The sequence below is a fragment of the Microtus pennsylvanicus genome, chromosome 1 (assembly GCF_037038515.1).
Source record: "Microtus pennsylvanicus isolate mMicPen1 chromosome 1, mMicPen1.hap1, whole genome shotgun sequence".
NCBI classification, from domain to species: domain Eukaryota; kingdom Metazoa; phylum Chordata; class Mammalia; order Rodentia; family Cricetidae; genus Microtus; species Microtus pennsylvanicus.
The window spans coordinates 131,505,308-131,517,572 of record NC_134579.1 but is presented as its reverse complement, the minus strand read 5'-3'; the positions used below and the strand labels follow the sequence as shown (position 1 = coordinate 131,517,572).

At 47.8% G+C, this 12,265-nt stretch overlaps 1 protein-coding gene across 4 annotated transcripts in view; it reads left to right on the top strand.

Moving 5' to 3' along the window:
• The window catches only part of Ankrd27 (ankyrin repeat domain 27), a 51,973-nt gene extending 40,069 nt beyond the window's left edge, over positions 1 to 11,904 (top strand). For 3 of the 4 annotated variants that reach the window (XM_075984358.1, XM_075984357.1, XM_075984361.1), the window contains 8 exons: positions 386 to 508; positions 2,220 to 2,417; positions 3,373 to 3,492; positions 5,257 to 5,418; positions 6,818 to 6,929; positions 9,061 to 9,139; positions 9,312 to 9,384; positions 10,679 to 11,904. In XM_075984358.1, the coding sequence (XP_075840473.1) occupies positions 386 to 508; positions 2,220 to 2,417; positions 3,373 to 3,492; positions 5,257 to 5,418; positions 6,818 to 6,929; positions 9,061 to 9,139; positions 9,312 to 9,384; positions 10,679 to 10,906 (1,095 nt within the window). In that variant the 3' untranslated portion in view covers positions 10,907 to 11,904. Of the gene's footprint in view, positions 1 to 385; positions 509 to 2,219; positions 2,418 to 3,372; positions 3,493 to 5,256; positions 5,419 to 6,817; positions 6,930 to 9,060; positions 9,140 to 9,311; positions 9,385 to 10,678 lie in introns of those variants that run through there. The other variant, XM_075984365.1, reaches the window with a different exon arrangement.
• The last annotated feature ends 361 nt before the right edge of the window (positions 11,905 to 12,265 follow it).

Below are 12,265 nucleotides of genomic sequence, written 5' to 3'. Positions count from 1 at the left end.
AGCACGGAACACTTACCATGAGGTTTCTGTCGGGCGGTAAGGGTGGTTCTGGAACTGACCTGCTTAGGTGGTGTAGGAGTGTGTACTCAGGGCCAGGGTCTGACAGCCTGCCCTCTTGCCCCCCTTCAGTCTGTCCCTCTTAATGCGGCGAAGACTAATATGCTGGGAAATGACAGGTTAATCCCTCTGTGCTACCCAGGGAACTTAGAATGGCCTGAACACAGGTGGCGCCTACATTTATTGTTGAAGAACAATGATTTTTGTCAGTGACTTCAGTGGTCCAAGGAGCTGATTTGGAAAGTGTGTGTGCATGCGTGCTTCTGTATCTACTAGTAAAGGCATCAGAATAATCGAGTCCCCATTTCTCCTCTCTGCCTACCACCAGGTTCGCTACCTTTTGGAGTGGACGGAGGATGACCTGGACGATGTGGACGAGGTTGTCAGCTCAGTGGATCTAGAATTCTGTCACCCCTTATGCCAGTGCCCCAAGTGTGCTCCAGTCCAGAAGGTTCGACTCTGCCTGTATCTGTGGGACGGGGTGGAGAAGTGGGAGGCACGTGTTGTTCTTTCTGCCTAAGAAGTTCTCCAAGTCATGCCCTAGTGACACAGACATCCCCAGGGGCTGATCAGTCATGTGATGAGGAGAACACCATCCCTTCTTTGGTTGTTTTCAGCCCACTTGTTACTTAATTTATTTTTGAGACATGGTTTCTCTGTGTAGCCCTGACTGGATGTCACTCTGTAGACCAGGCTGACCTTGAACTTACAGAGATTCACCTGCCTCTACCCCCCCCCCCCGCGCAAGTGCTGGGATTAAAAGCATGCACCACCATGGCTTGCTGGACTTTTTATTTTCTATGTATGCATGTTTTGCTGGCATGTATATTGATGCATCACGTATATGCAGTGCTCATGGAGGCCAGAAGAGGGCGTCAGATGCCCTAGAGCTGGAGTTACAGATGTTTGTGAGCTGCCCTGTGGGTGCTGGGAACTCAGGTCCTCTGGAAAAGCAGCCACTGAGCCATCCATCCCTACACACACACCCTTTTTAAAGGTGTGACTTACAGGTAGTAGGATCCAACCTTGGGTGAATACAGTAATGTTTGTTCTCAATGAGTTGCTCTACAGAGCAGTTCCATCTGACCTTTGATTGATTCCTCTCCCCTCAGCATGACTTTAAAGCCATCAGGGATAAGAAGCTGTTTCATGCTAGGAATGGAAGGGAAGTGGGGAGGTGAGGGATGTATTGACTGTCTCAGGAGGTTTGGAAAACCTGTAGCTGATTTGTTTCTTTTATCTCAGTCTGGCTTCAAACTCACTTTGTAGCTAAGGATGACCTTGAACTCCTGACCCTCCTACTTTACCCAGATGAAGGGATTACAGCTGTGTGCTACCCACCCCTGCCAGCTTCCACGCTTAGTCTTCCACCATCACGGAGAAAGACTGTTTACGCGTCAGTACCCCTGCTCATGAAGCCCTCACCCTTCCCGTCCCTACAGACCCATGATCCGTCTCCTTGGCATTGGGCTCTGTCACTCCTGGCACTGATGTGCGTTTCCTTGGTAACTGGCCTTGTTACCGAGCATTGCCATGAGCAGCGTTTTGTTCCACCCAATGACCATCGCTTCTGTAGGCTGTGATGCCTTCCAGTTTGTGTTTGCAGTTAGGGTTGGTGCCCAGTGTGCCTGTGTGGTTTCCTGATCATCCCAGTCCTCCCCCACCCCCCGGTTTTTCATGACAGGATTTCTTTGTGTAACAGTGCTGGCTGTCCCGGAACTCAGTTTATAGACCAGGCTGGCCTCAGACTCACTGAGATCCACCTGCCTCGGCCTCCAAAGTGCTGAGATTAAAGGCGTGCACCACCACCGCCCTACGCTCCAGTCTTTTTTATTGAACGGGCTTGGTTTTTCTCACTACATTTCATGGACTGCCCCTTCCTTCAGGCGTAGGTTTTTTTCTCCTTGGAGCTCTTGCCTAACATGATCAGGCATCCTTGTAGAGGGCTTACTTTATTGAAAAATAGAAGTCAGTCTTTTGGTGTTTCATCTCCTTCCAAAAAGCTGGGAAGTCACTCATGGGCCATGTTGAATCCAGATCCCTCTGTGATCCCAGAATTTGTATAGGAGCCAGGAGGGAGCAGGGAGGTGGCTTCCATCACCACCCCTGGGCTAGCCTCTTAAGTGTTAATGCCATTTATTTACACCCTCTGCCCTCACTAGAAACTGGCAAGGATTCCTGCCAGTGGCCTTGGTGTCAATGTGACCAACCAGGACGGCTGCTCTCCTCTGCATATGGCCGCCTTGCATGGTCGGACGGACCTCGTCCCCCTCCTGCTGAAGCATGGTGCCTACTCCGGTGCCAGAAACACAAGCCAAGCTGTGCCGCTCCACCTGGCCTGCCAGCAGGGCCACTTCCAGGTATGGCCCCACCTCCTGGACAGCTGAGTAGATGCTTGGTTTTGGCAAGACCCTCACTTAGTGGCAGTGCACTGGGGCGGGGTTCAGGGAGTCCTAGAGGACAGAGCCCACACCTGGGGGATACTGGTGCCCTGTGATTCCAACTGCAGCAAGGGTGAGCCTCTTCTGCCATGGAGCCAATCACTACACTCCCTTAGATCTGCAAAATAGCTTCTTATTGTGTGATGTACAATCAAGACAGAAGTTTACAGTTAGTAGTCTGTTTCGTTTTGAGACAAGGTCTTAGTATGTAACTCAGCCTGGTCTCAAACTTTCAGTCCTCCTGCCTCAGCCTCCTGAGTGCTGGGATTACAACTGTGTGCCGTTGCACCTGGCTTTGAACCAAGTGGCTTCCTAAAGTCTGTTTCCTTTGGGAAGGTGTCTGTGTGTGCATGTTTCCCTTTGCCGTGGGACGTTTCCCTCTGTTTTTTTTTTTTTGTTGTTGTTGTTGTTGATGTTTGGTTGGTTGGTTGGTATTTTTTTTTTTTTTTGTTTTGTTTTTCAAGACAGGGTTTCTCTGTAGCTTTGGAGCCTGTCCTGGTACTAGCTCTTGTGAACTCACAGAGATCCGCCTGCCACTGCCTCCCGAGTGCTGGGATTAAAGACGTGCACCACCACCGCCCGGCTTCCCTCTGGGTTTTAAAGGCAGGGCCATGTTTCCAGTCAGCATGCCTCTTGGATATCCAGCAGGCTGCTTCCCACCATGCACTGGAAGCAATGGCTGCCGATTCTCCGTAGGCAGCAGTAAAGATGGAAACCCAGTGCCTGGTGCATTGTGGGCATGGAGCCGACCCCTGGCAATGTGACTCCTCCTCTGCTAGTCATCTCTGTCCTCCACAGGGTCCATTTCCCTGAGAAGAAAGACTTCTTTTCCTAAATTATAATTAAGATTGACATTTTTTCTTCTCTGAACTAGGTGGTAAAATGCCTCTTAGACTCCAATGCAAAACCTAATAAAAAGGACCTCTGCGGGAACACGCCCCTCATTTATGCCTGCTCTGGTGGCCACCATGAAGTCGCTGCACTCTTGCTGCAGGTGAGAGCCCTCCCCTCCCTGCCATACCAGACTTTTTCCTTCCTTCCTTCCTTCCTTCCTTCCTTCCTTCCTTCCTTCCTCCCTCCCTCCCTCCCTCCCTCCCTCCCTCCCTCCCTCTCTCCCTCCCTCCTATTTTGGTTTTGTAGTTTCAAAATCTACACAGGGTTTCTCTACCGCCTGCCTCCACCTCCTGAGTGCTGGGATAAAAGGCATGAGCCACCACCATTCAGCTAGACTTTTTAAAACAACTTTGTTTTTATAGGTTTTAAGGATTTGTTTATTTTTATTTTATGTGTGTTTGTATTTTGTCCTGCATGTATGTATGTATGCCATGTATATGCAGTGCCCACAGAGACCAGAAGAAGGCACAGGTTTCCTTGGAACTGGCGTTAACAGGCAGTTGTGAGCTGTCTGATGTTGCTGGGAACTGTTGCTTTCTTTAATCCTCAGCAATTTAAGAAAACATTTTTCTGTTTAACATAGGAAATTGTTGTTAAAAGAAAACTGTTGCTTAAAACCTTGCTTTGGGGACTAACAAGATGGCTCAGCAGTCAAGGCTGGTCTTGCAGAGGACCTGGCTTTGGCTCCCAGCACCGTTTCAGGTGGCCTACAACCACCGGAAACGAGAGTCCCGGTTATTGCTGCTTCTGGCCCCTCTAGGCACCTGTGTGTCTCCGCACAGACCCACACAACCATACACATGTGCACATCATTAAAAATTGGAAAGGAAGACAAAAAAGTCCAGCTTAATTTTTAAAAAGAAGTTGCACGAATTTTCTAGTGAACCACACACCTGTAATCCTAACACCCAGGAGACTGAGTTTGAGGCCAGCCTGGGGTACATAGTGACATCATCTCAAAAACAGACTACTTTTTTTTTTTTGATAGGCTCTCACTGTGTAGCTTTGGCTGGCCTTGAACTCACCAGGTAGACTCGCCAAAGAGATAGGCTTGCCTCTGCCTCCTGAGTGTTCGGATTAAAGGTGTGTTTCACGACCCTGTCTTTAGAAACTAAGTTTGTGGTCCTGGGAGGTAGCCCAGCAGGTAGAAGTGCTTGTGCAAGCCCAGCTCCCTGAATTCTAAACTCCAGCCAGGGATCCAGGGAAAGGCGGACACTGGAGCTGGAGAGACGGCTCAGCCGCATGAAGAGCACTGGCTTTTCTTTTTTATTTTTGTGTTTTTGAGACAAGGTTTCTCTGTGTGGCCCTGGTTATCCTGGAACTCACTCTGTAGACCAGGCTGGCCTTGAAATCAGAGATCTGCCTGCCTCTGTCTCCAAAGTGCTGGAATTAAAGGTGTGCGCCACCATGTCCGGCTTACTGGCTGGTCTTTCAGAGGATCCCAGTTTGGTTCCTAGCACCCACAGAGTGACTTACAACCATCCATCTCCAGGGTATTTGGCACTCTCTTCCGGCCTGCAAAGCCACCAGGCATGCGCACAATGCACATACATGCACACTGGCCAAACATTCCAACACATAAAATAAAAATAAATAGACCTTTAAAAAGGCTGTGGATGCCCTGTGGTTCATGCCTATAATCCCAGCAGTCCAACCTCCAGATGGGAGGCAGGGACAGGAGAGCTGGCAAGATGCTCCCCTATGCAGTAGAGCAGCAGAAACAAGACAGAAGGAGAGATCAACCAGAGAGTTGTTTTCTGACCTCCATATTCATGCTGTGGCACACATAAGGAAATTTTTAAAAAGTAATTTTACAGCGAGCAGTCACATAGACTCTGCATCTCCTGTCCCCTCTCTCTCCTAGCACGGGGCCGCCATCAATGCTTCCAACAACAAAGGCAACACAGCCCTGCACGAGGCTGTGCTGGGAAGGCATGCCTTGGTGGTGGAGCTGCTTCTGTTCCACGGAGCATCTGTTGACATCCTGAACAAGAGGCAGTACACGGCCGTGGACTGCGCGGAACAGGTGATGCGCGTGCAATGTTTGCGGGCTGAGCACCAGTCTCCCTGAAGCACACTGTAGAGCCCTTGTGTTCAAACAGGTGTGAGAGGGCAACAGCCAGGCTCCTTGGTGCTCTGTGCTGAGCTAAGTGAGCATGCCAGACGTCCACTGGCGGGGCTGGATCCTAGCCACTGTCACATGGTTGGACATGCTCACATACCGGTGCGCATTCTTTCTGGGTAGTTCCAAGGCCCGAGCGAAGGCAGAGCACCTATCCGTTGCCACCATTAGGCACCTTGGTCTACTACACAGAGATGTTGTCACATCTGGGAAGTGGCAGGGTAGACGCCAGGATGGATTGGCCAGCCCTGTAGCATACTGGAGAGTCTTAGTTTGTAGGGATTTAAGTTCCTCAGATCCGGAGAGAATTTAAAATCCCCAGCTTACTACTCCCTCCAGCAATCATGCTGAAAGTTGCTTTCCTCTGTTCTGTCTTCATGGTAAATCTCGGCTTTAAACTCCAAATAGACAGCCAGTTGGTTGCTGATTGATCCAACAGAGATGTTAAAGTCACTATAAATCCAACTTATTTTAGGCCTATTTAAGGGTGGCGACATGGCTCAGTGGGTAGAGCCCCTGCCTAGAATCCCCCCCAGTGAGGGGCTGGGGTGTGGCTATGTGGGTAGAGCCCCTGCCTAGAATCCCCCAGTGAGGGGCTGGGGTGTGGCTCAGTGGTAGAGCCCCTGCCTAGAATCCCCCAGTGAGGGGCTGGGGTGTGGCTATGTGGGTAGAGCCCCTGCCTAGAATCCCCCAGTGAGGGGCTGGAGGTGCAAGGTCCTGGGTAATATCCCTAGCACCTCAAAAGGAAAAACTTTTCAATATTGTCTCTTATTGCCTTAATCTAGAGATGGGATATACTGTAAGGTGTGTCAGGTGTTGGTGAATTTTGGGTGGCCTTGAAAGGGTGGAAGTACTTGAGGGTTGATGTTACTTAATAGATAGCATATAACTTTTTGTTTAGTACTTTCTCAAAGACGGGTGGTGCCGAGAATGTTCTATTGTGGGCTGGGCAGTGGCTCCTGAACAGTCTCCTAGTAACCATATAGTGACAGCCCTACTGCTGAGGTTCCTAGTGAAGGCCAGAGCGGCTCCTAAAGGAAGAACAGAATCTTTATTTGAAAAGTATTTCTCTGTTGCCCAAGCTTGAACTCCTCAGCTCCAGCTGTTGTCTAGCCTCAGCCCTAAGTGCTGGGACAGCAGGCACGGCCCGGATGTGTTCTCATTGCTGTGATGTTGTTGCAGAGCTAAGTTAGGGCGAGGGTTCAGCCACACCAATATATTGATATTTAGATGGAAACCCGAGCCACAGTCTGCTGAGAAAACATTAAAACTGCCCAGTGACATTTTCCCTCTCCAACTGCAGGATTCAAAAATAATGGAGTTGCTGCAGGTAGTGCCAAGTTGTGTTGCGTCCTTAAACAATGTTGCCGAGACAGACCACAAGGAATGTGTGACTGTTAAGATCAGAAGAAAATGTAAGTGCTTCTAAATTCTTAATCGGGGTCCATTTGGGAATTCCTGAGTAGCTGGTGCATTGCATCTTGAGTGTGTGTGTGTGTGTGTGTGTGTGTGTGTGTGTGTGTGTGTGTGAGAGAGAGAGAGAGAGAGAGAGAGAGAGAGAGAGAGAGAAAGAGAGAGAGAGAGAGAGCGCATGTGTGTGTGTGTGTATCGGGGTCAACCTGGTGGCATTCCTCAGGAGCCACCCAGTTTGTGTTTCAGAGGGCTTCCTGCTGGGCTGGAGCCTCTGAAGTAGGCAAGGCTGGCTGGCCAGCAAAGCAAGACTCTATCTGTCTCTGCTTCCCCAATGCTAAGAGTACAAGCATATGGCTGGAGCCTCTGAAGTAGGCAAGGCTGGCTGGCCAGCAAAGCAAGACTCTATCTGTCTCTGCTTCCCCAATGCTAAGAGTACAAGCATATAGCACCACACCTGGCCTGTATGTGTATCTGTGTACAGTGTGTGTGCCTAGTGCCCTTGGAGACCAGAAGGGCATCAGATGCCCTGGAACTGGAGTTGCAGTCACTATGTGGTTGCTGGGACCAAACCAGGGCTCTCTGGAAGAGCAATCAGTGCTCTGAACCACTGAGCCTTTGGTTCTGAGGTAGGAGCTCAGATCTGCATGCTTCTATGGCAGGCACTTCAGCCCTTCGTTGTGTATATAGTATAGTGTGTGTGTGTATGTGTGTGTATACACATATATACATATATATAGTACAATATACATGTATATATACACATACATACATATGTATGCGTTTTGGCATTTCTGTGGTGTTGGGCATGAACCTGTGGCTTCATACATGCCAGGCAGGTGCTCTACTACTGAGTCATGCTCCTGCCTCTGTTTTCATTTAATTATAAATGAAAAGTGTAATTTTGTCATGACGTGGAGGGACATGGGGACCATAAAAACCATGCTAGATCATGATTCATCGGGTGAAGAGCTGTTTTTGAATTAAAAAATTTTATGGTTGGGGTCACCACACGAGAAACCGTATTAAAGGCCACAGCATTAGGAAGGTTGGGAACCACTGCCCTAAAGATTTTCCCTTTTTCCACTGTGATGAGGATGTAAACTATGACCTTGCACTTGCTAGGCAATTGCCAACTTCTCCTGCCCTCTTTTAAGATTGTTTTTAGTTATGTATATTTGTGCATATCTATATGTGGGTGTGTACACATGGGTGCAGGTGCTCTGGAGTCCAGAAGAGGGCGACAGAGCCCTTGACACCAGAGTTACAGGTGGCTGCGTCTTTTCTAATAGTGAGTGGTCAACCCTCTTAACTCTCTGAACTGCTGAGCTGTCTCCCCAGCCCTTTTTGGTTCAAATTTGCAGGGCGCTAAGGGGTGGTGGTGGTGATTGGAACAGCACCTGGCCAACAGTGTCCGATTGAGTACTTTCTCTTTTTTATTTTTATTCTTTGCAGGAGTTTAATTTAGTTTTATTTTTATGTACACTAGTGTTGTGCCTGCAAGTATATCTAGATGATGGTGTCAGATCCCCTGAAACAGGAGTTACAGACAGATGTTAGCTGCCTTATGAGTGCTGGGAATTGAATCCAGGGTCTCTAGAAGAGCAGTTAGTGCTCTTAACTGCTGAGCCATTTTTCCAGCCCGAACACTTTCTTTCTCTTTAAAAGGTTATTTGAAAGGTATTGTTTTATGAGCGTTTCAAAACTGAGTTTGAATGCAGTTGCAACCGTATAGATAAACCCACTTGCATTCCTAGATAATCCCAGGGTGACCTTGGCCATAAGGGGCCACAGCTGAGAAGCATCAGTGCGTAGACTTGACTTTGTCTGACCAGGGTTTGCATAAGGAACAACTAGGTACAGGTTTTTAAAGCAGATTCCACACTTAGTTTTCTAAGTTTTGTTGAGCTAGGAAATCAGAGAACTTGTTTGTGCTACAGGTTTTTTGTTTGTTTTTTGAGACATGGTTTCTGTGTAGCCCAGAACTTGCTTTGTAGACCAGGCTGGCCTTCAGACTCAGAGAGATCCGCCTGCTTGTGCCTCCCAAGTGCTGGGATTAAAGGTGTGCGCCACCACGCCCAGCCCATTTCCTTTTACTTACAAAATTTTCATGTTTTACTCTTTTTTTTTCCACAGGGAATCCCAAAATGTACAACCTGCCAGAAGAGCCTTTTAGGAGACAGTTTTGCCTCGTTAACCCTGGGGCGCGGCTCCAGTGAGTATCTAGTTCCAGTTGACGTTCGTGGTTCTGACTGAGGTTTGCTTCCAGGGGCTGCTGAAGTGTGCAGCTTTAACTGTGTGTGCAATGCTGCCATCTTGTGGCTGACAGAAGGCTTCCAGCCATTACCCAGATGCTTAACTTGGTGTTGGATTATTTTGCATTTCAGGGCAAGAACTTCAAGGGAAACTCTGGGAAGGGATAGAAGTGTGCCTGATCTTTCTGGAGGTTCTCTGCAGGAGGTGAGTGATTACCCAGCAAGGGCTGATCGCCCGACTTTTTCAAAAATAACCCACAGTGGACACGTCTCCTCAATACTCCTCATCTCACTGCCCCCTCTTCAGTGAAAGAATTAGCAGCAGCTGAAACTTCAGCTCTACCGTGAAGCAAGAGTGTGGACTTAGGAGTAAATTTTAAATTATAGCTCTAGACAAGCATGGTGGTGCACGCCTTTGCTCCCAGCACTTGGGAGACAGAGGTGGGTGGATCTCTGAGTTCAAGACCAGCCAGGGTTACATAGTGAGACCTGATCTCCAAAAATTATAAAATTCCAGTCCTGAGCCAAGAGAGTCGAGGAGACGTGCAGAGTCGTGGTATACATGGGAAACTGCAACTCAGTGTGAACAGAGAGAATAGCCCAGATTTTACTGCCTTTTAATATTTGGAATATGGACAGTGTATGCATAATGTAATGTTATAACCCCCATGGTTCTTTATGTACCCAACTTCTTACTGAATCAGTTGGTTAGAAAAACTCAGATATAGTCTATTCTGCCTTTCCCAGCTGCTGCAGAAAGAATGGCATGCTCGCCACAGGTTTGCTGGGACAGATACATAAAACTTACAGATGATCATTTTAGAGAATCTACTTAACAATTACTGTGGCAAATTTAGCACCCCCCTTTACTAAGACAGAATTTCATAGTAATGTAGACTGTCCTCAAACTCATGGTTATCTTCCTGCCTCAGTCTCCCAAGGGCCAGGGTTACTGGTGTGAGCTGCCATGTGCAGCTTACATGACAAAATGTGATTTCATATTTAATGTTCCATAGCTTTGCTGAGGGTCAGTCAAGTGTGCTCTTCCCTTGCTGAGTGACAGTCAGGTACCCATACTGTGCGGTTTCCTTGCTGGAAAAGCAGGAGCAGCAACAGCACACACTGATCAGAGATTAGAAACACAAAGTGGTGCTGGAGAGATGGCTCAGAGGTTAAGAGAGTTCAATTCCCAGCAACCACGTGGTGGCTCACAACCACCTATAATAAGATCTGGTGCCCTCTTCTGGCTTGCAGGGATTTATGCAGGCAGAATACTATATACATACTAAACAAAAATCCTTAAAAAGTGGGGGGAAAGAAGAAAAACACACAAAGCACTTTGTGTGTGTCTCATGGAGCATGACAGTCACCTGTCACAGAACATCAAACTGTCACTGTGTCCGTGGGGGGTTATCAGTGTGTAATCAGATAGAGCTGATGCTACTTAGTGGTTTAAAACACACAGTACAGCCATAACCTCAGTTTTCTCTTTTTTTCAGCCAGAGAAGCAAAGAGTCACGGAAATTCAGAATGACTCATCAGACCAGAACAGATGCCGGGCTTCTGAGGAAGGAAACAAGGGGATCCCAGAGAGGCCTGTACCAAGGCATGCTCCTGGACACAGGCGGATGGTCCGCCGGCATACAGTCAATGACGCAGCCATACCCCAGCTCCCAGAGGTGACTGGCCACCTGACCACCCAAGAGGGTGGTGTTTCTCAATCTTAGCAGTAAGGGGTTGATAAATTTGCTACCGAGACATGAGTTTGCAGTCAGATGGTGAACATGGATGCAGCTTAGAACTAAGCATACTTTATAAATAACCAGCTTGAGAGACCGTCCCTTGGATTTACCACCCTCTCTTCAAAGCTAACTAATATACTTGAAAAGGAATAAGAGGGAGTGAATGAGCCCCTTCAGTTTAGGATTTGGATTTCCTGGTTATGAGCAAAGACTTCACACCATCAGATTCTGATCTTTGGCTGGAAGGTGCTGGGTGTCTGTGGTGTGGATAAGCGGGCAAACCCTATGCTAGAAAGATCCTCATGTCCGGGAGACGTCAAGAGAAGCAATGCCAGTCCTGTGGAACTGGATGCCAGGCGGAGAAGCATCCTGTTGGGATGAAGAAATGGAACCTGAAAACACTTGATCTGGGAAGTGCCTGGATGCCATTGTGATGTCCATCCCACTGAAAAGGACCTGCCATTTTGCCTTGTTGTACACATGTATGGGGAAGGTTGGCCGTCACTTTCCCAACAACACAGACACTTGGGTCACTGCACGTGTGCACCTGTAGCAGTTTCTGCTCACACTCCTTTCCGTTAAGAGCCTCCCTGACAGCACACCTAACGATGGGTACCAGAGAGCAGCTTTGGCACATCTTAAATCTTTTGATTCAAATTCAAAATTTACAGCACAAGCCAGGTCAGAGTTTAAGTTAGATATTCATTGCCATTAATTCCTTTTTATAACTTTCTATAGATTCTATTATTTTTTTATGTTCCTGATCCTAAAGTTGCAAACATGGGTTCATCCTGAGTCCGTTTTCAGAGGATTTTGTAAAGAGGAAATGACTTTGTGCACACTCTTGGAGATCTGTGCGGATGTATAGAAGGGAGGGGCTGATTATTTTTCTACAAAGTAATTTATGATTTCTAATTTTCTAATGTGCCTTGGATATGTGCCAAATGATGGAAACGAAAACAGTAAACTCTGATTCTTGAGCATGTGATGTAAGCTTTTTTATTTTGTTGTGTAGTTCCTCAGCCACCCTTCTGTAAACTTCTTGTGAAAATTTCCCCCCGAGGGAGATGGAATTTGCCTATTCCTTTTTCCTGAGGTCCCAATGACAAACCAAGGTATGATTGATTACACTGAAGTTCACTCTGGGGAACGAAGTTTATTGAGCTTGAGCTTCCTTACAGAGCAATGGGTGAGAAGCCTTAAAAGTAGTCACACACTGGAAGGTCATGGATGAGGAATCATGCCTGTGTAGATGGAGCCCCGTTCCCTAGCCTTTCTATATATGCAAGCTAGCCCCTCCCAGAGGCCATGTGCAATCGCAGGCTGGAGGAGGTGGTTACATGA